At 47.9% G+C, this 26,882-nt stretch overlaps 1 protein-coding gene across 3 annotated transcripts in view; it reads right to left on the bottom strand.

The window, feature by feature from the left end:
- Positions 1-4,504: 4,504 nt before the first annotated feature.
- LOC135054608 (oocyte zinc finger protein XlCOF6-like) overlaps positions 4,505-26,882 on the bottom strand; it is a 42,868-nt gene continuing 20,490 nt past the window's right edge. The window contains exons 4-8 of one of the 3 annotated variants that reach the window (XM_063957797.1): positions 10,454-10,579; positions 9,197-9,275; positions 8,981-9,078; positions 8,164-8,746; positions 4,505-7,083 (exon numbers count right to left, since the gene is read on the bottom strand). In XM_063957797.1, the coding sequence (XP_063813867.1) occupies positions 5,264-7,083; positions 8,164-8,746; positions 8,981-9,078; positions 9,197-9,275; positions 10,454-10,579 (2,706 nt within the window). In that variant the 3' untranslated portion in view covers positions 4,505-5,263. Of the gene's footprint in view, positions 7,087-8,163; positions 8,747-8,976; positions 9,079-9,196; positions 9,276-10,453; positions 10,580-26,882 lie in introns of those variants that run through there. The other 2 variants (XM_063957796.1, XM_063957798.1) reach the window with 2 other exon arrangements.

The raw sequence follows: 26,882 nt of genomic DNA on the forward strand, positions 1-26,882 counted from the left end.
CAGTGATGCTGCGTCTGTATTACCTGTACACCGGTAGCAGAGACGGCTGGATTAGGTGTTATACACAGCTATTACTCTGGTGCAGGTTACTCAGTGATGCTGTGTCTGTATTACATGTACACCGGTAGCAGTGACGGCTGTATTACGTGTTATACACAACTATTACTCTGGAGCAGGGTACTCAGTGATGCTGCGTCTGTATTACCTGTACACCGGTAGCAGAGACGGCTGGATTAGGTGTTATACACAGCTATTACTCTGGTGCAGGTTACTAAGTGACGCTGCGTCTGTATTACATGTACACCGGTAGCAGAGACGGCTGGATTAGGTGTTATACACAGCTATTACTCTGGAGCAGGTTACTCAGTGATGCTGCGTCTGTATTAGATGTACACCGGTAACAGAGACGGCTGGATTAGGTGTTATACACAGCTATTACTCTGGAGCAGGTTACTCAGTGACGCTGCGTCTGTATTAGATGTACACCGGTAGCAGAGACGGCTGGATTAGGTGTTATACACAGCTATTACTCTGGTGCAGGTTACTCAGTGACGCTGCGTCTGTATTACATGTACACCGGTAGCAGAGGCGGCTGGATTAGGTGTTATACACAGCTATTACTCTGGTGCAGGTTACTCAGTGATGCTGCATCTGTATTACATGTACACCGGTAGCAGAAACGGCTGGATTAGGTGTTATACACAGCTATTACTCTGGTACAGGTTACTCAGTGACGCTGCGTCTGTATTACATGTACACCGGTAGCAGAGACGGCTGGATTAGGTGTTATACACAGCTATTACTCTGGTGCAGGTTACTCAGTGACGCTGCGTCTGTATTACATGTACACCGGTAGCAGGATGGCTGTATTAGGTGTTATACACAGCTATTACTCTGGTGCAGGTTACTCAGTGATGCTGCGTCTGTATTACATGTACACCGGTAGCAGAGACGGCTGGATTAGGTGTTATACACAGCTATTACTCTGGTGCAGGTTACTCAGTGACGCTGCGTCTGTATTACATGTACACCGGTAGCAGAGACGGCTGGATTAGGTGTTATACACAGCTATTACTCTGGTGCAGGTTACTCAGTGATGCTGCGTCTGTATTACATGTACACCGGTAGCAGAGACGGCTGGATTAGGTGTTATACACAGCTATTACTCTGGTGCAGGTTACTCAGTGACGCTGCGTCTGTATTACATGTACACCGGTAGCAGAGACGGCTGAATTAGGTGTTATACACAGCTATTACTCTGGAGCAGGTTACTCAGTGATGCTGAAGCTGGTGATGATAGATCTTGATGTTATAAGAACTTTGGGGGTAATTCAGACCTGATCGTAGCAACAAATTTGTTAGAATTACCCCGAAGGTTTTGCCCAACTGCTGAGTTGATCGCAGCAGGAACTTTGTTAGCAGTTGGGCAAAACCATGTGCACTGCAGGGGAGGCAGATATAACGTGCAGAGAGTTAGATTTGGGTGTTTTTTGTTTTTGTTTCTGTGCAGGGTAAATACTGGCTGCTTTATTTTTACACTGCAATTTAGATTGCAGATTGAACACACCACACCCAAATCTAACTCCCTCTACACATGTTATATCTGCCTCCCCTGCAGTGCACATGGTTTTGCCCAACTGCTAACAAAGTTCCTGCTGCGATCAACTCAGAATTACCCCCCATGTGCAGTGCAGGGGGGGCAGATATAACATGTGCAGAGAGAGTTAGATTTGGGTGGGGTGTGTTCAAACTGAAATCTAAATTGCAGTGTAAAAATAAAGCAGCCAGTATTTACCCTGCACAGAAACAAAATAACCCACCCAAATCTAACTCTCTCTGCACGTTATATCTGCCCCACCTGCAGTGCACATGGTTTTACCCAAATGCTAACAGATTTGCTGCTATGATCAGGTCTGAATTACCCCCTTTGTACTGAATAAAACAATTGCTGCAATATTGTGGGAAACTCAGGGGAACGTGACGCGTTTCGATGCAGACATACACATTCCTCAGGGTAAATTTCCTGTTGTATTCCCAGTATTTCATACTGAGTGACCCAATCAACCAAGGAATTCATTTAATTATTAAACAGCTGCAAAAATTAAGCCCTGTGCAGCCAGAAAACACCATATACAGTGCTGAGTAACAAACACTTTCCCCCTTCCAGTCTCTGTTCCCATTATCTCACCAGTCACATTATTTCCCCATGGTCAGTGCTGGCCGATCAGTCATTGCTCCTTCCCAGTCACAGGAGGTCATTGTGTGATGTGTATAATCCTATTCTCTAATAGTACATTTTACCCTTATCAGCCAGACATGCCATAGAAACTCCATACCGTGTATATACAGTATATCAGATGAGTGCAGTATATTACATATCACTTCTTCTATACTGCCCTTCTCTTAGTGTTCCGCCATCATCCTCTCATTGTGTACATCACACACTAATATCCCCCTGCCCCAAATTCAGCTTATATCATTGTAGTTACCCAAGAGTTTAACATTTTTGCTATTTGAATGTTTTTTCTTTGCTTCTTTTAAGCATTTACTTCAGACAGATGTAGACACTGATCAGCCATTACATTAACACCTCTGACAGGTGACATAACACTGATTATCTTATTATAATGGCTCCTGTCCAGGGATGGGATATATCAGGCAGCATGAGAACACTCCATAGCTAAAGTTGATGTGTTGGAAGCAGGAAAAATAGGCGAACCTAAGGTTGTAAGCGTCACGGACAAGGCCCGCATTGTGATGGCTGGACAGCTGGGTCAGAGCATCTCCAGAACAGCAGGACTTGTGGGGTGCTCCTGGTATGCAGTGGTTAGTAACTACAAGAAGTTGTGCAAGGAAAGACAATCAGAGTCATGGGCATCCAAGGCTCATTGATTGGAGAGTGAAAGCCAGCCCATCTGGACCCATCACACAAAAACGCTACTGTAAGAGAAATTCCTGAAGACCAGCCTGAGTGCTGATGCTGACATCTGCCCACCGCAGATAGCTCTTACAATGGGCCTGTGAACGTTGGATACATCATGGTTTCTGTTAGATCATGTGATCTGCCAGGTGCGTGTGCACCTGGGGAATAGATGGCACCAGGATGGGAAGGCAAGCTAGTGGAGGCAGCTAGATACTCTGGCAACGTTCTGCTTGGAAAACTTGGTTCTAGCACCATTAATGAGGATGTTACTCATCACCTACCTAGACATTGTAGCGGACAAGTACACCCCTTCATAGCAGCAGCATTCCCTGACGGCAGTGGCCTCTCAGCAGGATAATGCACCGTGCCATACTGCAAAAACTGTTCAGAAAGTTTGAGGAACGTGATAAAGAGATGAAGGTGGTGACCTGGCCTCCAAACTCCCCAGATCTCAATCTGATCAAGCATCTGTGGGATGTGCTGGAGCCATGGAGGCCTCACCTCACAGCTTACAGGACCTAACGGATCTGATGCTGACATCTTGGTGCCAGGTCTTGTGGACGTGTCAGAGCTGTTATTGCTGCACAACAGGGAGATATTAGACAGGTGGTTATAACGATATGTCTGACAGGTGTATGGGTAAAGAAAATTACCAAGGTAGGATGGCGCTGGCAATTGTTGTGGATCCTCAAGTTGCTGAATAAAAGGGCTAGTTAGACCCTTATTGGAAACAGTAAAAGATAAAAACAATTCAGCGCTAGTAACTGGTTAGGTATATAAAATAAGAAATTTATTTAGGACATAAACCATCAGTTTCATGCACATTGGCATATAATTACTGTTGCAACAGATAAAAAATAAAAAAATACCAAGATTAAAAATTAGGGCAAAAATCAACACTGCTGAATTTAGTGAATATTTCTTGAAATGCTGGGTATATTGTAAGAAGCCTTATCCTAGGGAATTTTTGTACGGTGTTACCAGTTCACTGTATTGAGTCCTCCAATAGGTAGCACTCCTTGGAAATGGAGATCCTCTCACTGGTTTGCTTGTCCTGTGCTGGTACTGGTAGAGGTAATGAACCGTAGCAAGGTCCTGATGTTGTTACCTTCCCAGAAATTGCCCCAAAGGGGTCACCGTTCCCAATGGATGGATTACAGGCAAATCTCGCAGTTTAAAGGTCCAAGTCTTTAGCACCAACGCGTTTCGCTGCTAGCGCAGCTTTTTCAAGGTGGAAAAAGCTGCGCTAGCAGCGAAACGCGTTGGTGCTAAATACTGGGACCTTTAAACTGCGAGATTTGCCTGTAATCCATCCATTGGGAACGGTGACCCCTTTGGGGCAATTTCTGGGAAGGTAACAACATCAGGACCTTGCTACGGTTCATTACCTCTACCAGTACCAGCACAGGACAAGCAAACTAGTGAGAGGATCTCCATTTCCAAGGAGTGCTACCTATTGGAGGACTTAATACAGTGAACTGGTAACACCGTACAAAAATTCCCTAGGATAAGGCTTCTTACAATATACCCAGAATTTCAAGAAATATTCACTAAATTCAGCAGTGTTGATTTTTGCCCTAATTTTTAATCTTGGTATTTTATTTTTATTTTTTTATTAATTTTTGTCTGACAGGTGTATGCTTTACCTACACTTTACCATGACTCAATGTTTAGTATTAACTTTCTACATTCACTAACTCTGATAGGCATCCGGCTAAAAGCCATGTGTAACCCAGACATCCATAAGGAACGCACATAGGGGCAAATTCAGACCTGATCGCACACTAGCTCTTTTTGCAGCGCTGCAATCAGGCCGGAATTGTATTGTATTGCCCCTCACTTGCTCCAAAATGCCATAAAACACTCCTCAAGATCTCACAAGTACTAAAAAGCTCCACAAACGCCAGTCAGTCCTACTCACACACACTTATACCACCCACGCATCCCCACATACCAATCTGTTCTCCTGATGTGGATTTTCTGAAGTGTAACAAGATATTTTAGTGTAATGTATTTTGTGAACGCAGGGCCTGATGTTGATCTGTAAGGAATTGCGCAGATGCAGGGAAGCAGCTGTACAATACCGTACAAATAAAATGCAAATGTAGGAGACGTCTGTAGGAGATAAGACACCTCCTGCTCGCATCCGTGAGATCATTGGGCTGTATTTGAGTACACACCACTGGATCATCATCACAACTTGTGATGGTAGCAGACCTTGATCAGTCTGCGGATCCAGATAGCAGGGTCCAGGAAGTCTGCGTCCAATGATACATACTTATACGCAAACCATTAGGGTTGCATACAAACCCAAATCAGGCCCTCAGCAAATGGAAATGGTTACGTACCTGTGTGAGTTCTCTCATGTTTAACAAGATTTGATTTCTGTGTAAAACATTTCCCACACACAGGACATGGATATGGCTTTTCACCCGTGTGACTTCTCTCATGTTTAACAAGATTTGATTTCTGTGTAAAACTCTTTCCACACTCAAAACATGGAAATGGCTTCTCACCCGTGTGGCTTCTCTGATGTGTAACAAGAACTGATTTGTGTGTAAAACGCTTCCCACATTCAGGACATGGAAATGGCCTTTCACCCGTGTGACTTCTCTCATGTCTAACAAGATTTGATTTCACAATAAAACGCTTCCCACACTCAGGACATGGAAATGGCTTCTCACCTGTGTGACTTCTCTTATGTCTAACAAGGTCTACTTTCAGAGAAAAACATTTTCCACACTCAGGACATGGAAACGGTTTCTCGCCTGTATGAATTCTTTGATGAGTAACAAGATTTGACTTCAGTGTAAAACATTTCCCACACTCAGGACATGGAAATTGACTCGCACCTGTGTGACTTCTCTCATGTGAAACAAGAGCTGATTTCTGTGTAAAACATTTCCCACACTCAGAACATGGAAATGGTTTCTCGCCTGTGTGAATTCTCCGATGTGTAACAAGATTTGACTTCAGTGTAAAACATTTCCGGCACTCAGTACATGGAAAAAGACTCTGACCTGTGTGACTTCTCTCATGTGAATCAAGAGCTGTTTTCTGTGTAAAACATTTCCCACACTCAGGACATGAAAACGGTTTCTCGCCTGTGTGAATTCTCCAATGTGTAACAAGATTTGACTTCAGTGTAAAACATTTCCCGCACTCAGAACATGGAAATAGACTCTCACCTGTGTGACTTCTCTTATGTCTAACAAGATCTACTTTCAGAGAAAAACATTTTCCACACTCAGGACATGGAAACGGTTTCTCGCCTGTGTGAATTCTCTGATGAGTAACCAGATTTGACTTCAGTGTAAAACATTTCCCGCACACAGAACATGGAAATAGACTCTCACCTGCGTGACTTCTCTCATGTGAAACAAGAGCTGATTTCTGTGTAAAACATTTCCCACACTCAGGACATGAAAACGGTTTCTCTCCTGTGTGAATTCTCCGATGTGTAACAAGATTTGATTTCAGTGTAAAACATTTCCCACACTCAGGACATGGAAATTGACTCTCATCTGTGTGACTTCTCTCATGTGAATCAAGAGCTGTTTTCTGTGTAAAACATTTCCCACACTCAGAACATGAAAACGGTTTCTCGCCTGTGTGAATTCTCCGATGTGTAACAAGATTTGACTTCAGTGTAAAACATTTCCCACACTCAGGACATGGAAATTGACTCTCACCTGTGTGACTTCTCTGATGTGAGTCAAGAGCTGTTTTCTGTGTAAAACATTTCCCACACTCAGGACATGGAAACGGTTTCTCGCCTGTGTGAAGTCTCCGATGTGTAACAAGATTTGACTTCAGCGTAAAACATTTACCGCACTCAGGACATGGAAATAGATTCTGACCTGTGTGACTTTTTTGATGTCTTATGACTGACTGATTATAATTTTTTTTACCACATTCAGAGCTGATAAAGACTGAATTACCAGTAAGAGCAGCACTATGTGTAGCAATAGTTGAGGTATCGGGAGAACATTCCCCATGATTACAGGGATCAAATGATAGATCAGCACTATGAAGTACTGGAAGTATATTTACAGTAATGGGGATGTCTCCCAGAAAGTCATGTGTGATATTATCTTCTTTTTTAACATCTGGAAACAAAATGAGATCTCCCTCCGAGGTCTTCCCGCTTGTGCCTCCATCTGCTGGAAATAAATGTATGACAATAGAATATTGTTACCTTGAGGAGCAAATTATCATACTATTAGTGAGATCAAGATGTTCAGTTGTTTCATTTCAATTTCCCAACTACAGGTTATTACAATTATACATGTACATACAGTAAATAGGACTCTATTGCTGCACAGAGAAAACAATGACTTATAATAGAACTGGATCCATCTGATAAGTGTGCGAGCTACAACACTTGTCCTAGTGGCCTCTGAGAAAGTCCAGGCTATGAGCAAATGACTTTTCACCATCAGTGGAAAGCAATAATACAGGAGGCTCCTCACACAGTGCACAAGCTATCACAGTGCGGGTGAGTAGTGTGGGTGTTAGTTATGTGATACCGCTACTGCTCTATGGTGGTCATTCCGAGTTGTTCGCTCGGTAAATTTCTTCGCATCGCAGCGATTTTCTGCTTATTGCGCATGCGCAATGTCAGCACTGCAACTGCGCCAAGTAAATTTGCTATGCAGTTAGGTTTTTTACTCACGGCTTTTTCATCGTTCTGGTGATCGTAATGTGATTGACAGGAAGTGGGTGTTACTGGGCGGAAACTGGCCGTTTTCTGGGTGTGTGTGAAAAAACGCTACCATTTCTGCGAAAAACGCGGGAGTGGCTGGAGAAACGGAGGAGTGTCTGGGCGAACGCTGGGTGTGTTTGTTACGTCAAACCAGGAACGACAAGCACTGAACTGATCGCAGATGCCGAGTAAGTCTGGAGCTACTCAGAAACTGCTAAGAGAGGTCTAATCGCAATATTGCGAATCCGTCGGTCGCAATTTTAAGAAGCTAAGATTCATTCCCAGTAGGCGGCGACTTAGCGTGAGCAAATCTGCTAAAAGCAGCTTGCGAGCGAACAACTCGGAATGAGGGCCAATGTACAGAGGAGGCATCATCTTCATAGGTTCCATGTGTCTCACAAATGGTGCCCACAAGCTGATGGTGATCCCATCATGGTGCAGATATTCCTACTATGAGAGCGGTAACACCATCACGTTTCTCTTGGTAGGAAGCAGCAAAACTAAATCTGTTCTGTAACAAGTACTTATTACTCACCTGTGCTGATATCTGTAGGGATTTCCTCCTCCTTACACTGCTGATCACCTCTCACATGAGTCTCTTCATCCTTTGTATCTTCTCTCATATCAGTCACATACATCTCTCTTTCTCCCTCTATATCTTCTGCCTTCATATCAATCACATACGTCTCTTCTTCTCCCTGTATATCTTCTGATTTCATATCAGTCACATACGTCTCTTCTTCTCCCTCTATATCTTCTGCCTTCATATCAGTCACATACATCTCTTCTTCTCCCTCTATATCTTCTGCCTTCATATCAGTCACATACGTCTCTTCTTCTCCCTCTATATCTTCTGTCTTTAAATCAGTCACATACGTCTCTTCTTCTCCCTCTATATCTTCTGTCTTTATATCAGTCACATACGTCTCTTCTTCTCCCTCTATATCTTCTGCCTTCATATCAGTCACATACGTCTCTTCTTCTCCCTCTATATCTTCTGCCTTCTTATCAGTCACATACGTCTCTTCTCTCGCTATATCTTCTGCCTTCATATCACTCACATACTTCTCTTCTTTCCCCTCTGTATCTTCTATCTTAAAACAAGTAATATATTCATCCTAATACAAAAAAACATTAAAATAACATCTTACTAATAACAGTCGTTGAGTAAAGCAGTAGAATTACACATCATATAGTAACAGTCACTTTGGTACTCATTGAGACCAGGGGCCATATGTAATGGAGTCTTGGCCGGGGGTGTGGTTTTCTGACCAAACTCAGAGTTCGGCCGGGAACCCGCACCTCTGGCCAACTCGGACTTCATTACATATGGCCCCCTAAATCCTACCTACTTGATCCTCCTCTGGGGTTCTGTGATTCTCCTCTGTACAATCCTGGGAATACAAAGGACGGAGACATCTCTCTGGGGTATCTCTGTTACTGGGTCCATCTGTAGGAGACACACAGTGACTGAGTACAGTGTATATATGTGATTATCAGATGATGTGTGTATATAGGGGCCCCCATACCTGCTCTCCCCTGTACAATACATGACAGTCTCCTCTTACCCAGTGATGTTAGGGCCCGGTGATTCTCCATCATCACGTCCTTGTACAGACGCCTGTGTTCCTCTATATACTCCCCCTCCTGCATGGAGACAGATAGTGACATTCTGACACCTTATAGGAACCTGACACACACAATGATACAGTCATCACCCAGACACATCTCCTGGTGTTACTGTATAATTCCCCATTCCCAGCAGTCACCTCTCCAGTCATCACCCAGACACATCCCCTAGTGTTACAGTATAATGTCCCATTCCCAGCAGTCACCTCTCCTGTCATCACCCAGACACGTCCCCTAGTGTTACTGTATAATGTACCATTCCCAGCAGTCACCTCTCCAGTCATCACCCAGACACGTCCCCTGGTGTTACTGTATAATGTACCATTCCCAGCAGTCACCTCTCCAGTCATCACCCAGACACATTCCCCGGTGTTACTGTATAATGTCCCATTCCCAGCAGTCACCTCTCCAGTCATCACCCAGACACGTCCCCTGGTGTTACTGTATAATGCCCCATTCCCAGAAGTCACCTCTCCAGTCATCACCCAAACACATCACCCGGTGTTACTGTATAATGTCCCATTCCCAGCAGTCACCTCTCCAGTCATCACCCACACACATCCCCTGGTGTTACTGTATAATGTCCCATTCCCAGCAGTCACCTCTCCAGTCATCACCCAGACACGTCCCCTGGTGTTACTGTATAATGTCCCATTCCCAGCAGTCACCTCTCCAGTAATCACCCAGACACGTCCCCTGGTGTTACTGTATAATGCCCCATCCCCAGCAGTCGCCTCTTCAGTCATCACCCACACACATCCCCTGGTGTTACTGTATAATGTCCCATTCCCAGCAGTCACCCCTCCAGTCATCACCCACACACATCCCCTGGTGTTACTGTATAATGTCCCATTCCCAGCAGTCACCTCTCCAGTCATCACCCAGACACGTCCCCTGGTGTTACTGTATAATGTCCCATTCCCAGCAGTCACCTCTCCAGTAATCACCCAGACACGTCCCCTGGTGTTACTGTATAATGCCCCATCCCCAGCAGTCGCCTCTTCAGTCATCACCCAGACACATCCCCTGGTGTTACTATATAATGCCCCATTCCCAGCAGTCACCTCTCCAGTCATCACCCAGACACATCCCCTGGTGTTACTGTATAATGTCCCATTCCCAGCAGTCACCTCTCCAGTCATCACCCAGACACGTCCTCTGGTGTTACTGTATAATGTACCATTCCCAGCAGTCACCTCAGTCAGCAGCTGAATGATCTTGTTGGTGAGATCCAGGATCTTCTGGTCATTGTGCCTCTCATGTATCGGTGAGTAAGCGATGGAGGTACAGCTGGGAGGTGTTTTCTTCACTACTGTATAATCCTGTGTATTGAGGCAACATAGAAAAATTAATTAAAAGTATTTCTTCAGGATCCATAGGATACTATGGGGTTGTAGGAGGTAGAGGACCAGGATGTATTGCAGCTTTGCATCCCGGTTCTGGAGACCCCCGAAGGCCCTGATGTTGCCGCCCAGTTCGTCCGCTCGCCCACTAGGCCACCAGAGATTACAATGGCATCGGGGATTTCTCTTATGAGGTCAGCCACCCTGGGGTTAACGTCAGTAAGGGAAGGAGGGCTCTCCCCCAATATCTCCTCCCCTGGCACAGAGCATGATCCATCACTGAGGTTTCCCGCCTTTGAGCTGCTCATTTAAAACCCTCCTCCCCCAGTGAGACGCTCAGGGGCCATTTTTTCAGGTTGCCTACTGTAGCAGGTCTCAGGAGGGTGCTGTCTCCCTGTATACCTCTCCTCCGGGTCCAGGTTTATACAGCATGTGATCCTGCCAGCCATTGAGTCTTGCGTAGTTGATTCAGTGCCAAAATTATTTATGCGTTGTGTGGGAATTGTGAATATATCTGCTGTCGTGATTTACTGTGTTCTCAACTGTCCGCTTCATCTATCCCTGTGCTTCCTCCCTAACCCATTAACAGGTGTATAGGAGTGTATCTACCTCAGTCTGGGAAAGGTGTCACATTGCATTGTGTGGCTTTACTATGTGTTTACCACCATGTTTGCTACAGATAAGGGGAAGGAGGCTGGGGCTCCTACCTCGATTATGTGCAAGTCCTGTTTTGCTGGGTTGTCTCCTCAGGATTTTGTGCAGGTGTTTAAAGTGTTATGTCCCACTACAACAACAGACTTCCTCAGCTTCTACTCCGGAACCACCTTGGGTGTCTTCCTTATCTCAGGTAATGGCACAGTTAGTAGATAATTTGTCTTCTCCTACTCTGTCTCCTACTATGGGTTTTCAGCAGCAATTACAACCTGCATTTGTGGCCCCCCAGTTACAGATCCATGGATGGAGACTTTTCCACACTCTGTTCAGAGTTTAGCACAAACCTCTGTTGCTCTTCAACAATTGTTACAGGACGACAGACAGAACATAGGGGGGGTCATTCTGACCCGAACGCTCGCTGCAGTTTGTCGCAGCGCAGCGTTCGGGTCGGAACTGCACATGCGCCGGCGCTGCAGTGCGCCAGCGCATGGCAGTCGTCGTTGCCTAGCGATCGCCTCTGAGTCAGAGGCTGTCGCTGGTCGGGAGAGGGCTGACGGCGGCGTTAAGCCGCCGTTTAGAGTGGTCCAGCCAACGCAGGCGTGGTCGGACTGTTTGGGGGCGGGCCACGGCGGCTGCGTGACGGCCAGCGGCTGCGTGACGGCCAGCGGCAGCGCCGAACAACTCCCGGCCAGCCACAGAAGCTGCGCTGGCCGGGAGTTACTCCACAAATACAAAAGTATCGCCGCTGTGTGATGCTTTTGTATTTGTGCGGGGTGGGGGAGGCGGACAGACATGCGGGGTGGACTAGCCCTGTGCTGGGCGTCCACAGGGAAGATGATTGTAGCTGTGCTAAATTTAGCACAGCTACGATCAACTCGGAATGACCCCCACAGCTAAGGCGCATAGACATGTCTGCACAAATGTCAGATTCTGAAGCATCATCTGATCAGGAGTAGGATACAGGTGCCTCAGATCCCGAGTTTGCCTTGGTTCAAGAGGAACACAGTTCTAAAGTGGATGTTCCTCCCTTACTGCGGGCAGTAAAAACAATTTTGGAAACTGAGGAGGATCCGGTTCCTAGGCCTAAGGCTCCATTATTTAAACGACAAAATGCTGTTAAAATAGAATTTCCTCTGTCGGATCATCTTTCCGAACTGGATTATACCGACTAAGTGGTTCCAGATACCAAAGATTCTTAAATCTTTTTATCCTCTTTCAAATAAGGAATGTACTAAGTACATTCAAAAAAGGTACTTGAATCTATTACTTTCATAGAAGATATTTTTTGGGCGCTGAGTTGGACAAGATAGTCTCCACTGTGTCAGCTTCATAGGCTACCATCAGCTGCTGACCCAAGGCCCAGGATATCAACCTTCCGGCCTCAGGGGAAGGCTAGGGGTCAGTCCCTTTGTAAACAGACCAGCTCTTTTAAGGCCAAGGCTCGCTCCAAGCAGCCATGGCCTGCCAGATGGCCAGCTGCAAAGGGAACCCGGAAAAAGGATAACTCCTCTGCCTATCAGTACGGACCTCCCCCTGGGGGATCCCAGGGTGGGAGACCAACTTCTTAAGTTTGCAGATACCTGTCATCAGAATAGCACGGATGCCTGGGTACAAGAAGTGGTCTCCCATGGATACGCTCTCTCTTTTCAGAGATATCCTCCTCAACAGGTCTTCCAGCAAGGCTTTAGCTGTGCAACAGGCCATTCATTCCTTTTTACAATTAGGAGTTATAATGCCAATGCCCCCACTACAATAACGGCATGGACAGGCTTTTACACCACACTGTTCCTGAGCTGCAAACCAAAGGGCTCTTTTCGACCCATAGTCAACCTCAAGGCTCTCAACAAATTCATAAGAGTTCCCAAGTTTCACATGGAAGCCCTCCATTCCATTGTCCTGGCATTGAAACCTGGGAACTTTATGGCTTTCCTGGACATTCAGGATGCAATGCCAACCATCAGCAATACCTCAGGCTTGCTATCCTTCACCAGCATTATTAGTTCTGAGAGTTGCCCTTTATACTACCCCTTTATACTATCTACGGTCCCTTGGGTCTTTACCAAGATTATGGCAGTAATGACTGCACATCTCAAGCATCAGGGGGTCAGAATTTTCCCATACCTCGATGGCCTACTCATCTTGGCTCAGTCTCCGGAGGTTTTGCAACAACATTTCCATCTGACTATCACCTTCAATGGACACACGGGTGGATCATCAATTGGAAGAAATCCACCCTGTCTTCGTCCCAAAGGATATTACATCTGGGAGCCATCCTAGATTCTCAGGCTCAGATGATTTTTCTGGCAGCAGACAAAATAACTACACTCCACTCTCGTCTGAGCAGTTTTCTTTGACACGAGTGGATGTCCATCCACTCAGCCATGCAGGTTTTGGGATGCATGACCTCCACCTTGGGCAAGATGGAGTATGCACAATTTCACTCCAGACCAGTTTAGGTCCAGTCCGACAATGTGACTACAGTAGCCTACCTCAACCATCAGAGAAGCACGCAAATTCTAGCCGTCATGAGAGAGGTGACGCATAGCCACACTTGGGCAGAATGTCATCTTCCGGAAATATCAGCAGTGTTCCTCCCAGGAGACTTCCTGAGCTCTACATCTAGAAGTCTCTCAGGATCTAGTGGACAAGTGGGGCCTACCAGAGGTGGATCTCATGGCATCTCGAAATTCAGTCTGGCATACATCTTCCCTCCAATCCCACTCCTTCCGAGAGTGCTTCGCTATTTTAAGCAGGAAGGAGGCAACATGCTCCTCATAGCTTCAGACTGGCCAAGGCATCCTTGGTTCGCAGACTTGCAGGGTCAGTCAATCGACACTCCTCTCAGACTTCCTCTATGGCAAGATCTGTTAATTCAGGGTCTGTGCCTACACCAGGGGGTAAATTTACTAAGATGGGAGTTCTATTTAAGATGGGATGTTGCCCATAGCAACCAATCAGATTCTATGTATTATCTTCTAGAAGGTGCTAGATAAATGAGAAGTAGAATCTGATTGGTTGCTACGGGCAACATCCCATCTTAAATAGAACTCCCATCTTAGTAAATTTACCCCCAGGACCTGATTCGGCTGTCTTGGACAGCGTGGCTCTCGAGACATCCCTTTTTAAGTCTAGGGGTTTCCCGAGCGCGGTTGTCCAGACAATGCTTAAAGCCCATAAGCCGGCTTTAGCAAGGATCTATTACAGGATTTAGCACACCTACTTCCAGTGGTGTACACCCAGGAGCTACAATCCTCCTACTTTCAGAGTTGCAAGAGTTCTTGCCTTCCTTCACGCAGGATTGGACTTAGGTCTTCGCCTAGCAACCCTTAGGGTATACGTATCTGTCCTGTCTGTATGGTTCCAGTGAAAAGCTGATTCCCTACCAGATATCAGAATTTTCTTTCGGGGGGGCCCTCCGCATTCAACCTCCGTTTGTCCTTCCGGTGGCTTCGTGGGTCTTGTCTTTGGTTCTACAGGTGTTACAAGCAGCTCCTTTTGAACCATTAGACTCTGTGGACTTAAAGTGGTTAACGGGAAAGACTCTCTTCCTCCCACTGCCTCTGCTCGCAGAGTGTCTGATTCAGCTGCAATTTCGTGTCGCTCTCCTTTTTTGATTTTTCATCCAGGGCTGTCCTCAGGACTAGGTCTGGATACCTTCCTAAGGTGGTCTCCAAATTTCATATCATTGAACAGATTGTGGTTCCAGAAGTTCAATCTCCAAACCCTTCCACAAGTGATGTATTGTTGAATTTAGTGCGAGCACTTCAGATTTATTTGGCGCTAACTAAGTCTATCTGTAAATCTGATGCTCTTTTTGTTTTGTATGGTGTTCACAGGAAAGGTTGGTCTGCTAACAAGCAGACTTTGGCTTGTTGGATTCGAATTACCATTTCTCAGGCATACATGGAAGTGGATCTCCCTGTTCCTAGTGTGCTCGGTCTGTGGGGACTGTGGGTGGCTAGTCATGGAGCGTCTGCCAAACAGTTGTGTAGAGCGTACATATAAGTTCTCGGGTACTTCTCTTTTGATACACCTCTCAGGGTGCTGCTTTTGGGTGATGAGTTCTCCAAGCTCAGCCACGTCCCCACCCTTAGGGGAAACTGCTTTGGGACATCCCCATGGTATCCCTGTGGATCCCTATGGACCCCGAAGAAGAAAAATAAGATTTTACTCACCGGTAAATCTATTTCTCGTAGTCCGTAGTGGATGCTGGGGACTCCGTAAGGACCATGGGGAATAGACGGGCTCCGCAGGAGACTGGGCACTCTAAGAAAGATTTAGGACTACCTGGTGTGCACTGGCTCCTCCCCTTATGACCCTCCTCCAAGCCTCAGTTAGGACACTGTGCCCGGAAGAGCTGACACAATAAGGAAGGATTTTGAATCCCGGGTAAGACTCATACCAGCCACACCAATCACACCATGTAACTCGTGATAGGAACCCTGGTTAACAGTATGATAACAAAAAAGGAGCCTCTGAATAGATGGCTCGCAATAACAACCCGAATTTTTGTAACAATAACTATTAACAAGTATTGCAGACAATCCGCACTTGGGATGGGCGCCCAGCATCCACTATGGACTACGAGAAATAGATTTACCGGTGAGTAAAATCTTATTTCTCTGACGTCCTAGTGGATGCTGGGAACTCCGTAAGGACCATGGGGAATAGCGGCTCCGCAGGAGACTGGGCACAAAAGTAAAGCTTTAGGACTACCTGGTGTGCACTGGCTCCTCCCCCTATGACCCTCCTCCAAGCCTCAGTTAGATTTTTGTGCCCGGCCGAGAAGGGTGCACACTAGGGGCTCTCCTGAGCTTCTTAGTGAAAGTTTAGTTTTAGGTTTTTTATTTTTAGTGAGACCTGCTGGCAACAGGCTCACTGCATCGAGGGACTAAGGGGAGAAGAAGCGAACCTGCCTGCTTGCAGCCAGCTTGGGCTTCTTGGCTACTGGACACCATTAGCTCCAGAGGGACCGAACACAGGCCCAGCCTCGGAGTCCGGTCCCAGAGCCGCGCCGCCGGCCCCCTTACAGAGCCAGAAGCAAGAAGAGGTCCGGAAAATCGGCGGCAGAAGAGATCAGTCTTCACCAAGGTAGTGCACAGCACTGCAGCTGTGCGCCATTGCTCCTCATACACACCTCACACTGTGGTCACTGAGGGTGCAGGGCGCTGAGGGGGGGCGCCCTGAGCAGCAATAAAAACACCTTGGCTGGCAAACATACATCACATATAACCCCCAGGGCTATATGGATGTATTTTAACCCCTGCCAGAATCCATAAAAATGCAGGAGAAAAGTCTGCGAAAAAGGGGCGGAGCCTATCTCCTCAGCACACTGGCGCCATTTTCTCTCACAGCTCCGTTGGAGGGAAGCTCCCTGGCTCTCCCATGCAGTTACTACACTACAGAAAGGGGTTAAAAAAGAGAGGGGGGCACTAATTAGGCGCAGTATTAATAAAACAGCAGCTATAAGGGGAAAAACACTTCTATAAGGTTATCCCTGTATATATATAGCGCTCTGGTGTGTGCTGGCATACTCTCCCTCTGTCTCCCCAAAGGGCTAGTGGGGTCCTGTCTTCTATCAGAGCATTCCCTGTGTGTGTGCTGTGTGTCGGTACGATTGAGTCGACATGTATGAGGAGGAAAATGGTGTGGAGGCGGAGCAATTGCCTGTAATGGAGATGTCACCCCCTAGGGAGTCGACACCTGAGTGGCTGAGCTTATGGAAGGAATTACGTGACAGTGTCAGCTCTTTACAAAAGATTGATGACATGAGACAGCCGGCTACTCAGCCTGTGCCTGTCCAGGTGTCTCAAAAGCCATCAGGGGCTCTAAAACGCACGTTACCTCAGATGGCAGATACAGACGCCGACACGGATACTGACTCCAGTGTCGACGATTAAGAGACGAATGTGACTTCCAGTAGGGCCACACGTTACATGATTGAGGCTATGGAAAATGTTTTACATATTTCTGATAATACCAGTACCACTAGAAAGGGTATTATGTTGGGTGAGAAAAAACTGCCTGTAGTTTTTCCTGCATCTGAGGAATTAAATGAAGTGTGTGATGATGCGTGGGTTTCCCCCGATAAAAACTGTTAATTCCTAAAAAGTTATTAGCATCATACCCCTTCCCGCCAGAGGATAGGGCACGTTGGGAAACACCCCCTAGGGTGGATAAAGCGCTCACACGCTTGTCTAAACAGGTGGCACTACCGTCCCCGGATACGGCCGCCCTTAAGGAACCTGCTGACAGAAAGCAGGAAAATATCCTAAAATGTATATACACTCACACGGGTGTGATACTGCGACCAGCAATCGCCTCAGCCTGGATGTGCAGTGCTGGGGTGGCTTGGTCGGATTCCCTGACTGACAATATTGATACCCTAGATAGGGACAGTATATTACTGACTATAGAGCATTTAAAAGATGCATTTCTATATATGCGTGATGCACAGAGGGATATTTGCCGACTGACATCAAGAGTAAGTGCGCTGTCCATTTCTGCCAGAAGAGGGTTATGGACAAGACAGTGGTCAGGTGATGCTGATTCCAAAAGGCATATGGAAGTATCGACTTATAAAAGGGAGGAGTTATTTGGGGTAGGTCTAACAGACCTGGTGGCCACGGCAACGGCTGGGAAATCCACATTTTTACCCCAGGTAGCCTCTCAACATAAGAAGACGCCGTATTATCAGGTGCAGTCCTTTCGGCCCCATAAGGGCAAGCGGGAAAAAGGCTCCTCATTTCTGCCCCATGGCAGAGGGAGAGGAAAAAGGCTGCAGCAAACAGCCAGTTCCCAGGAACAGAAACCCTCTCCCGTTTCTGCCAAGTCCTCAGCATGACGCTGGGGCTTTACAAGCGGACTCAGGCACGGTGGGGGCCCGTCACAAAAATTTCAGCGTGCAGTGGGCTCACTCACAGGTGGACCCCTGGATCCTTCAGGTGGTATCTCAGGGGTACAAATTGGAATTCGAGACGTCTCCCCTTCGCCGTTTCCTAAAGTCTGCTTTACCGACGTCTCCCTCCGACAGGAAGACGGTATTGGAAGCCATTCACAAGCTGTATTCCCAGCAGGTGATAATCAAGGTACCCCTCCTACAACAGGGAAAGGGGTATTATTCCACGCTGTTTGTGGTACCGAAGCCGGACGGCTCGGTGAGACCTATTTTAAATCTGAAATCCTTGAACACTTACATACAAAGGTTCAAATTCAAGATGGAATCACTCAGAGCGGTGATTGCGAACCTGGAAGAAGCGGATTATATGGTGTCTCTGGACATCAAGGATGCTTATCTCCATGTCCCAATTTACCCTTCTCACCAAGGGTACCTCAGGTTTGTGGTACAGAACTGTCACTATCAGTTTCAGACGCTGCCGTTTGGTTTGTCCACGGCACCCCGGGTCTTTACCAAAGTAATGGCCGAAATGATGATACTCCTTCGAAGGAAGGGAGTTTTAGTTATCCCTTACTTGGACGATCTCCTGATAAGGGCAAGATCCAGGGAACAGTTGGTAGTCGGGGTAGCACTATCTCAAGTAGTGTTGCGGCAGCACGGTTGGATTCTCAATATTCCAAAATCGCAGCTGATCCCGACGACACGTCTTCTATTCCTAGGGATGATCCTGGACACAGTCCAGAAAAAGGTGTTTCTCCCAGAGGAGAAAGCCAGGGAGTTATCCGAACTAGTCAGAAACCTCCTAAAACCAGGCCAAGTGTCAGTGCATCAGTGCACAAGGGTCCTGGGAAAAATGGTGGCTTCCTACGAAGCAAATTCCATTCGGCAGATTCCACGCAAGAACTTTCCAGTGGGACCTGCTGGACAAATGGTCCGGATCGCATCTTCAGATGCATCAGCGGATAACCCTGTCACCAAAGACAAGGGTGTCTCTCCTGTGGTGGTTGCAGAGTGCTCATCTTCTAGAGGGCCGCAGATTGGGCATTCAGGACTGGGTCCTGGTGACCACGAATGCCAGCCTGCGAGGCTGGGGAGCAGTCACACAGGGAAGGAATTTCCAGGGCTTGTAGTCAAGCCTGGAGACATCACTTCACATAAATCTCTTGGAGCTAAGAGCCATTTACAATGCCCTAAGCCAAGCAAGACCTCTGCTTCAAGGTCAGCCGGTGCTGATCCAGTCGGACAACATCACGGCAGTCACTCACGTAAACACAAGAAGCAGGAGGGCAATGGCAGAAGCTGCAAGGATTTTTCGCTGGGCGGAAAATCATGTGATAGCATTGTCAGCAGTGTTCATTCCGGGAGTGTACAACTGGGAAGCAGACTTCCTCAGCAGGCACGACCTCCACCCGGGAGAGTGGGGACTTCACCCAGAAGTCTTCCACATGATTGTAAACCGTTGGGAAAAACCAAAGGTGGACATGATGGCGTCCCGCCTAAACAAAAAATTGGACAGGTATTGCGCCAGGTCAAGTGACCCTCAGGCAATAGCGGTGGACGCTCTGGTAATACCGTGGGTGTACCAGTCATTGTATGTGTTCCCTCCTCTTCCTCTCATACCAAAAGTACTGAGTATTATAAGACGGAGGGGAGTAAGAACTATACTCGTGGCTCCGGATTGGCCAAGAAGGACTTGGTACCCGGAACTTCAAGAGATGCTCACGGAGGACCCGTGGCCTCTACCTCTAAGAAGGGACCTGCTCCAGCAAGGACCCTGTCTATTCCAAGACATACCGCGGCTGCGTTTGACGGCAGGGCGGTTGAACGCCGGATCCTGAAGGAAAAAGGCATTCCGGATGAAGTCATCCCTACCCTGATCAAAGCCAGGAGGGATGTAACCGCAAAGCATTATCACCGCATTTGGCGAAAATATGTTGCGTGGTGCGAGGCCAGTAAGGCCCCGATGGAGGAATTTCAACTAGGTCGATTCCTGCATTTCCTGAAAACAGGAGTGTCTATGGGCCTAAAATTGGGGTCCATTAAGGTTCAAATTTCGGCCCTGTCAATTTTCTTCCAGAAAGAACTAGCTTCAGTTCCTGAAGTTCAGACGTTTGTAAAAGGGGTACTGCATATACAGCCTCCTTTTGTACCTTGGGATCTCAATGTAGTTTTGGGGTTCCTAAAGTCACATTGGTTTGAACCACTTGAATCTGTGGAGTTAAAATATCTCACATGGAAAGTGGTCATGCTGTTGGCCCTGGCCTCGGCCAGGCGCGTGTCAGAATTGGCGGCTTTATCCTGTAAAAGCCCTTATCTGATCTTCCATTCAGACAGGGCGGAATTGAGGACTCGTCCTCATTTTCTCCCTAAGGTGGTTTCAGCGTTTCATCTGAACCAACCTATTGTGGTACCTGCGGCTACTAGTGACTTGGAGGACTCCAAGTTGTTGGACGTAGTCAGGGCCCTGAAAATATATGTTTCCAGGACGGCTGGAGTCAGAAAATCTGACTCGCTGTTTATCCTGTATGCACCCAACAAGCTGGGTGCTCCTGCTTCTAAGCAGACTATTGCTCGTTGGATTTGTAATACAATTCAGCTTGCACATTCTGTGGCAAGCCTGCCACAGCCAAAATCTGTAAAAGCCCATTCCACAAGGAAGGTGGGCTCATCTTGGGCGGCTGCCCGAGGGGTCTCGGCTTTACAACTTTGCCGAGCAGCTACTTGGTCAGGGGCAAACACGTTTGCTAAATTCTACAAATTTGATAACCTGGCTGAGGAGGACCTGGAGTTCTCTCATTCGGTGCTGCAGAGTCATCCGCACTCTCCCGCCCGTTTGGGAGCTTTGGTATAATCCCCATGGTCCTTACGGAGTTCCCAGCATCCACTAGGACGTCAGAGAAAATAAGAATTTACTTACCGATAATTCTATTTCTCGTAGTCCGTAGTGGATGCTGGGCGCCCATCCCAAGTGTGGATTGTCTGCAATACTTGTACATAGTTATTGTTAACTAAATCGGGTTATTGTTGTTGTGAGCCATCTATCCAGAGGCTCCTCTGTTATCATGCTGTTAACTGGGTTCAGATCACAAGTTGTACGGTGTGATTGGTGTGGCTGGTATGAGTCTTACCCGGGATTCATAAATCCTTCCTTATTGTGTATGCTCGTCCGGGCACAGTATCCTAACTGAGGCTTGGAGGAGGGTCATAGGGGGAGGAGCCAGTGCACACCAGGTAGTCCTAAAGCTTTACTTTTGTGCCCAGTCTCCTGCGGAGCCGCTATTCCCCACGGTCCTTACGGAGTTCCCAGCATCCACTACGGACTACGAGAAATAGAATTATCGGTAAGTAAATTCTTATTTTTCTCTAACGTCCTAGTGGATGCTGGGGACTCCGTAAGGACCATGGGGATTATACCAAAGCTCCCAAACGGGCGGGAAAGTGCGGATGACTCTGCAGCACCGAATGAGAGAACTCCAGGTCCTCCTCAGCCAGGGTATCAAATTTGTAGAATTTTGCAAACATGTTTGCCCCTGACCAAGTAGCAGCTCGGCAAAGTTGTAAAGCCGAGACCCCTCGGGCAGCCGCCCAAGATGAGCCCACCTTCCTTGTGGAATGGGCTTTTACTGATTTAGGCTGCGGTAATCCCACCGCAGAATGCGCCAGCTGAATAGTGCTACAAATCCAGCGCGCAATAGACTGCTTAGAAGAAGGAGCACCCAACTTGTTGGGTGCATACAGGATAAACAGCGAGTCAGTCTTCCTGACTCCAGCCGTCCTGGAAACATATATTTTCAGGGCCCTGACTACGTCCAGAAACTTGGAATCCTCCAAGTCTCTAGTAGCCGCAGGCATCACAATAGGTTGGTTCAAGTGAAACGCTGAGACCACCTTAGGAAGAAACTGAGGACGAGTCCTCAATTCTGCCCTATCCATATGGAAAATCAGATAGGGGCTTTTACAGGACAAGGCCGCCAATTCTGACACACGTCTGGCCGAAGCCAGAGCCAACAACATGACCACTTTCCACGTGAGATATTTTAAATCCACGGTCTTAAGTGGCTCAAACCAATGTGATTTTAGAAACTCCAAGACCACATTGAGATCCCAAGGTGCCACTGGGGGCACAAAAGGAGGCTGAATATGCAGCACTCCCTTGACAAAAGTCTGAACTTCAGGTAGCGAAGCCAGTTCTTTCTGGAAGAAAATCGACAGGGCCGAGATCTGGACTTTAATGGACCCCAATTTGAGGCCCAAAGTCACACCTGCTTGCAGGAAATGTAAGAAACGACCCAGTTGAAATTCCTCCGTTGGGGCCTTCCTGGCCTCACACCAAGCAACATACTTCCGCCAAATGCGGTGATAATGCTTTGCGGTGACATCCTTCCTGGCCTTGATCAGGGTAGGGATGGCTTCTTCCGGAATACCCTTTTCCTTTAGGATCCGGCGTTCAACCGCCATGCCGTCAAACGCAGCCGCGGTAAGTCTTGGAACAGACAAGGTCCCTGCAGCAGCAGGTCCTGTCTGAGCGGCAGAGGCCAAGGGTCCTCTGCGAGCATCTCTTGAAGCTCCGGGTACCAAGCTCTTCTTGGCCAATCTGGAGCCACGAGAATAGTTCTCACTCCTCGCCTTCTTATTATTCTCAGTACCTTGGGTATGAGAGGCAGAGGAGGAAACACATAAACCGACTGGTACACCCACGGTGTCACTAGAGCGTCCACAGCGATCGCCTGAGGGTCTCTTGACCTGGCGCAATACTTTTTTAGCTTTTTGTTGAGGCGGGACGCCATCATGTCCACCTGTGGTTTTTCCCAACGGTTTACCAGCATCTGGAAGACTTCTGGATGAAGTCCCCATTCTCCCGGGTGGAGGTCGTGCCTGCTGAGGAAGTCTGCTTCCCAGTTGTCCACTCCCGGAATGAACACTGCTGTCAGTGCTAACACATGATTCTCTGCCCATCGGAGAATCCTTGTGGCTTCTGCCATTGCCCTCCTGCTTCTTGTGCCGCCCTGTCTGTTTACATGGGCGACTGCCGTGATGTTGTCTGACTGTAACAGCACCGGCCGGTTGTGAAGCAGGGGTCTTGCCTGACTTAGGGCATTGTAGATGGCCCTTAGCTCCAGAATATTTATGTGCAGCGATATCTCCTGAGCTGACCACAGCCCCTGGAAATTTCTTCCCTGTGTGACTGCCCCCCAGCCCCGAAGACTGGCATCCGTGGTTACCAGGACCCAGTCCTGTATTCCGAATCTGCGGCCCTCTAGTAGATGAGCCGTCTGCAGCCACCACAGCAGCGACACCCTGGTCTTTGCCGACAGGGTTATCCGCTGTTGCATCTGGAGATGGGACCCGGACCATTTGTCCAACAGGTCCCACTGGAACGTCCTTGCGTGGAACCGTCCGAATGGTAACGCCTCGTACGAGGCTACCATTTTTCCCAGGACTCGTGTGCATTGATGTACCGACACTTTTCCTGGTTTTAGGATGTCTCTGACTAGAGATGACAATTCCTCGGCTTTTTCCACTGGAAGAAACACCCTTTTCTGGTCTGTGTCCAGAATCATTCCCAGGAACAGAAGACGTGTCGTCGGGACCAGCTGTGACTTTGGAATATTGAGAATCCAGCCGTGCTGTTGTAGCACTTCCCGAGAAAGTGCTACCCCCACTACCAACTGTTCCTTGGACCTCACCTTTATCAGGAGATCGTCCAAGTACGGGATAATTAAAACTCCCTTCTTGCGAAGGAGTATCATCATTTCGGCCATTACCTTGGAAAAGACCCTCGGTGCCGTGGATAACCCAAACGGCAGCGTCTGGAACTGATAGTAACAGTCCTGTACCACAAATCTGAGGTACTCCTGGTGCGGAGGGTAAATAGGGACATGCAGATACGCATCCTTGATGTCTAGGGATACCATGTAATCCCCCTCCTCCAGGCTCGCAATAACCGCCCTGAGCGATTCCATCTTGAACTTTTGATGTAAGTGTTCAAGGCTTTTAAATTTAAGATGGGCCTCACCGAACCGTCCGGTTTCGGTACCACAAATAGTGTGGAATAGTAACCCTTTCCTTGTTGAAGGAGGGGTACCTTTACAATCACCTGCTGTGAATATAGTTTCTGAATAGCCTCCAACACTGCCTCCCTGGCAGAGGGTGTTGCTGGTAAGGCAGACTTTAGGAAACGGCGGGGGGGGGGGGGGGAGCGTCTTGAATTCCAGCCTGTACCCCTGAAGAACTACTTGAAGGACCCAGGGATCTACCTGTGAGCAAGCCCACTGTGCGCTGAAATGTTTGAGACGGGCCCCCACCGTATCCTGTTCCGCCTGAGCAGCCCCAGCGTCATGCTGTGGACTTACCGGACGCAGGGGAGGACTTCTGCTCCTGGGAACTAGCTGTGTGTTGCAGCTTCTTCCCTCTACCTCTGCCTCTCGGCAGAAAGGAGGAGCCTCTAGCCCTCTTGCCTTTCTGGGGCCGAAAGGACTGTACCTGATAATACGGTGCTTTATTTTGCTGCGGGGCAGCATGTGGCAAAAAGGTCGATTTCCCAGCAGTAGCTGTGGACACGAGGTCCGAAAGACCATCCCCAAACAGTTCCACCCCCTTATAGGGTAAAACTTCCATGTGCCGCTTTGAGTCGGCATCACCTGACCATTGCCTAGTCCATAACCCCCGTCTGGCGGCAATGGACATCGCGCTTACTCTTGATGCCAGCCGGCAAATATCCCTCTGTGCATCACGCATGTATAAGACTGCGTCTTTTATATGCTCAAGCGTTAGCAAAATATTGTCCCTATCCATGGTATCAATATTATCCAACAGGTAATCTGACCACGCAGCAGCAGCACTGCACATCCAAGCTGATGCAATCGCAGGTCGCAATATAATGCCTGAGTGTGTGTAAATAGCCTTTAGGGTATTTTCCTGCTTTCTATCCGCAGGTTCCTTCAGGGCGGCCGTATCCGGAGACGGTAGTGCCACCTTCTTTGACAAGCGTTTCAGCGCCTTGTCTACCCTAGGGGGTGTTTCCCAACGTGACCTATCCTCTAGTGGAAAAGGGTACGCTGCCAATAATCATTTTGAAATTATCAATTTCTTATCGGGGGAAGTCCACGCTTCCTCACACACCTCATTTAATTCGTCAGATGCAGGAAAAACTACAGGTAGTTTTTTCTCACCAAACATAATACCCTTTTTTTTTTTTTTTGTGGTACCTGGGGTATTATCAGAAATGTGTAAAACATTTTTCATTGCCTCAATCATGTAACGGGTGGACCTATTGGAGGGTACACTAGTCTCATCACCGTCGACACTGGAGTCGGTATCCGTGTCGACGTCTGTATCTGTCACCTGAGGTAGCGGGCGTTTTAAAGCCCCTGATGACATTTGAGACGCTGGAACAGGCACAAGCTGTGTAGCCGGCTGTCCTATGTCGTCAAACCTTTTGTGTAAGGAGTTGACACTTTCACGCAATTCCTTCCATAAGTCCAGCCACACCGGTGTCGACCCCTCAGAGGGTGACAACACATTCACAGGCATTTGCTCCGCCTCCACATCATTTTCCTCCTCATACATGTCGACACAGCAGTACCGACACCCAGCAGACACACAGGGAATGCTCTTACAGAGGACAGGACCCCACAAAGCCCTTTGGGGAGACAGAGGGAGAGTATGCCAGCACACACCAGAGCGCTATATATCATAGGGATATCACCTATAAAAGTGTGTTTTCCCCTTATAGCTGCTATATATACTGCGCCTAATTTGTGCCCCCCCTCTCTTTTTTACCCTTTTCTGTAGTGCAGGACTGCAGGGGAGAGCCAGGGAGCTTCCTTCCAGCGGAGCTGTGAGGGAAAAATGGCGCCAGTGTGCTGAGGGAGAAAGCCCCGCCCCTTTTTCGGCGGGCTTTCTCCCGCTATTTTAATGTATCTGGCAGGGGTTAATATACACCTATATAGCCCCTGGGGCTATATATGGTGTTAGTTTGCCAGCCAAGGTGTTAATATTGCTGCTCAGGGCGCCCCCCCCCAGCGCCCTGCACCCATCAGTGACCGCAGTGTGTGGTGTGCATGAGGAGCAATGGCGCACAGCTGCAGTGCTGTGCGCTACCTTGGAGAAGACAGAAGTCTTCAGCCGCCGATTTTCCGGACCTCTTCTTGCTTCTGGCTCTGTAAGGGGGACGGCGGCGCGGCTCCGGGAACGGACGACGAGATCGGTGCCTGTGTTCGAACCCTCTGGAGCTAATGGTGTCCAGTAGCCTAAGAAGCCCAAGCTACCTCCACTTGGGTAGGTTCGCTTCTTCTCCCCTTAGTCCCTCGCTGCAGTGAGCCTGTTGCCAGCAGGTCTCACTGAAAATAAAAAACCTAACAAACACTTTCTTGCTAGAAGCTCAGGAGATCCCCTAGTGTGCATCCAGCTCAGCCGGGCACAGAGATCTAACTGAGGCTTGGAGGAGGGTCATAGGGGGAGGAGCCAGTGCACACCAGGTAGTCCTAAATCTTTCTTAGAGTGCCCAGTCTCCTGCGGAGCCCGTCTATTCCCCATGGTCCTTACGGAGTCCCCAGCATCCACTAGGACGTTAGAGAAATAAGAGTTATGGTAGAACCTACCTTTGTTAACTCTTTCTCTTCAAAGTCCATAGGTTCCCCTCTACTGTGAGTGTGTTTCTTGAGTGTACCATTCTTCCTTCTCCTCTGCCTGCTCCTGCCGTAGGGCTTGTTCACAATACTGACTAGG

This window comes from Pseudophryne corroboree, chromosome 3, assembly GCF_028390025.1.
Source record: "Pseudophryne corroboree isolate aPseCor3 chromosome 3, aPseCor3.hap2, whole genome shotgun sequence".
NCBI classification, from domain to species: domain Eukaryota; kingdom Metazoa; phylum Chordata; class Amphibia; order Anura; family Myobatrachidae; genus Pseudophryne; species Pseudophryne corroboree.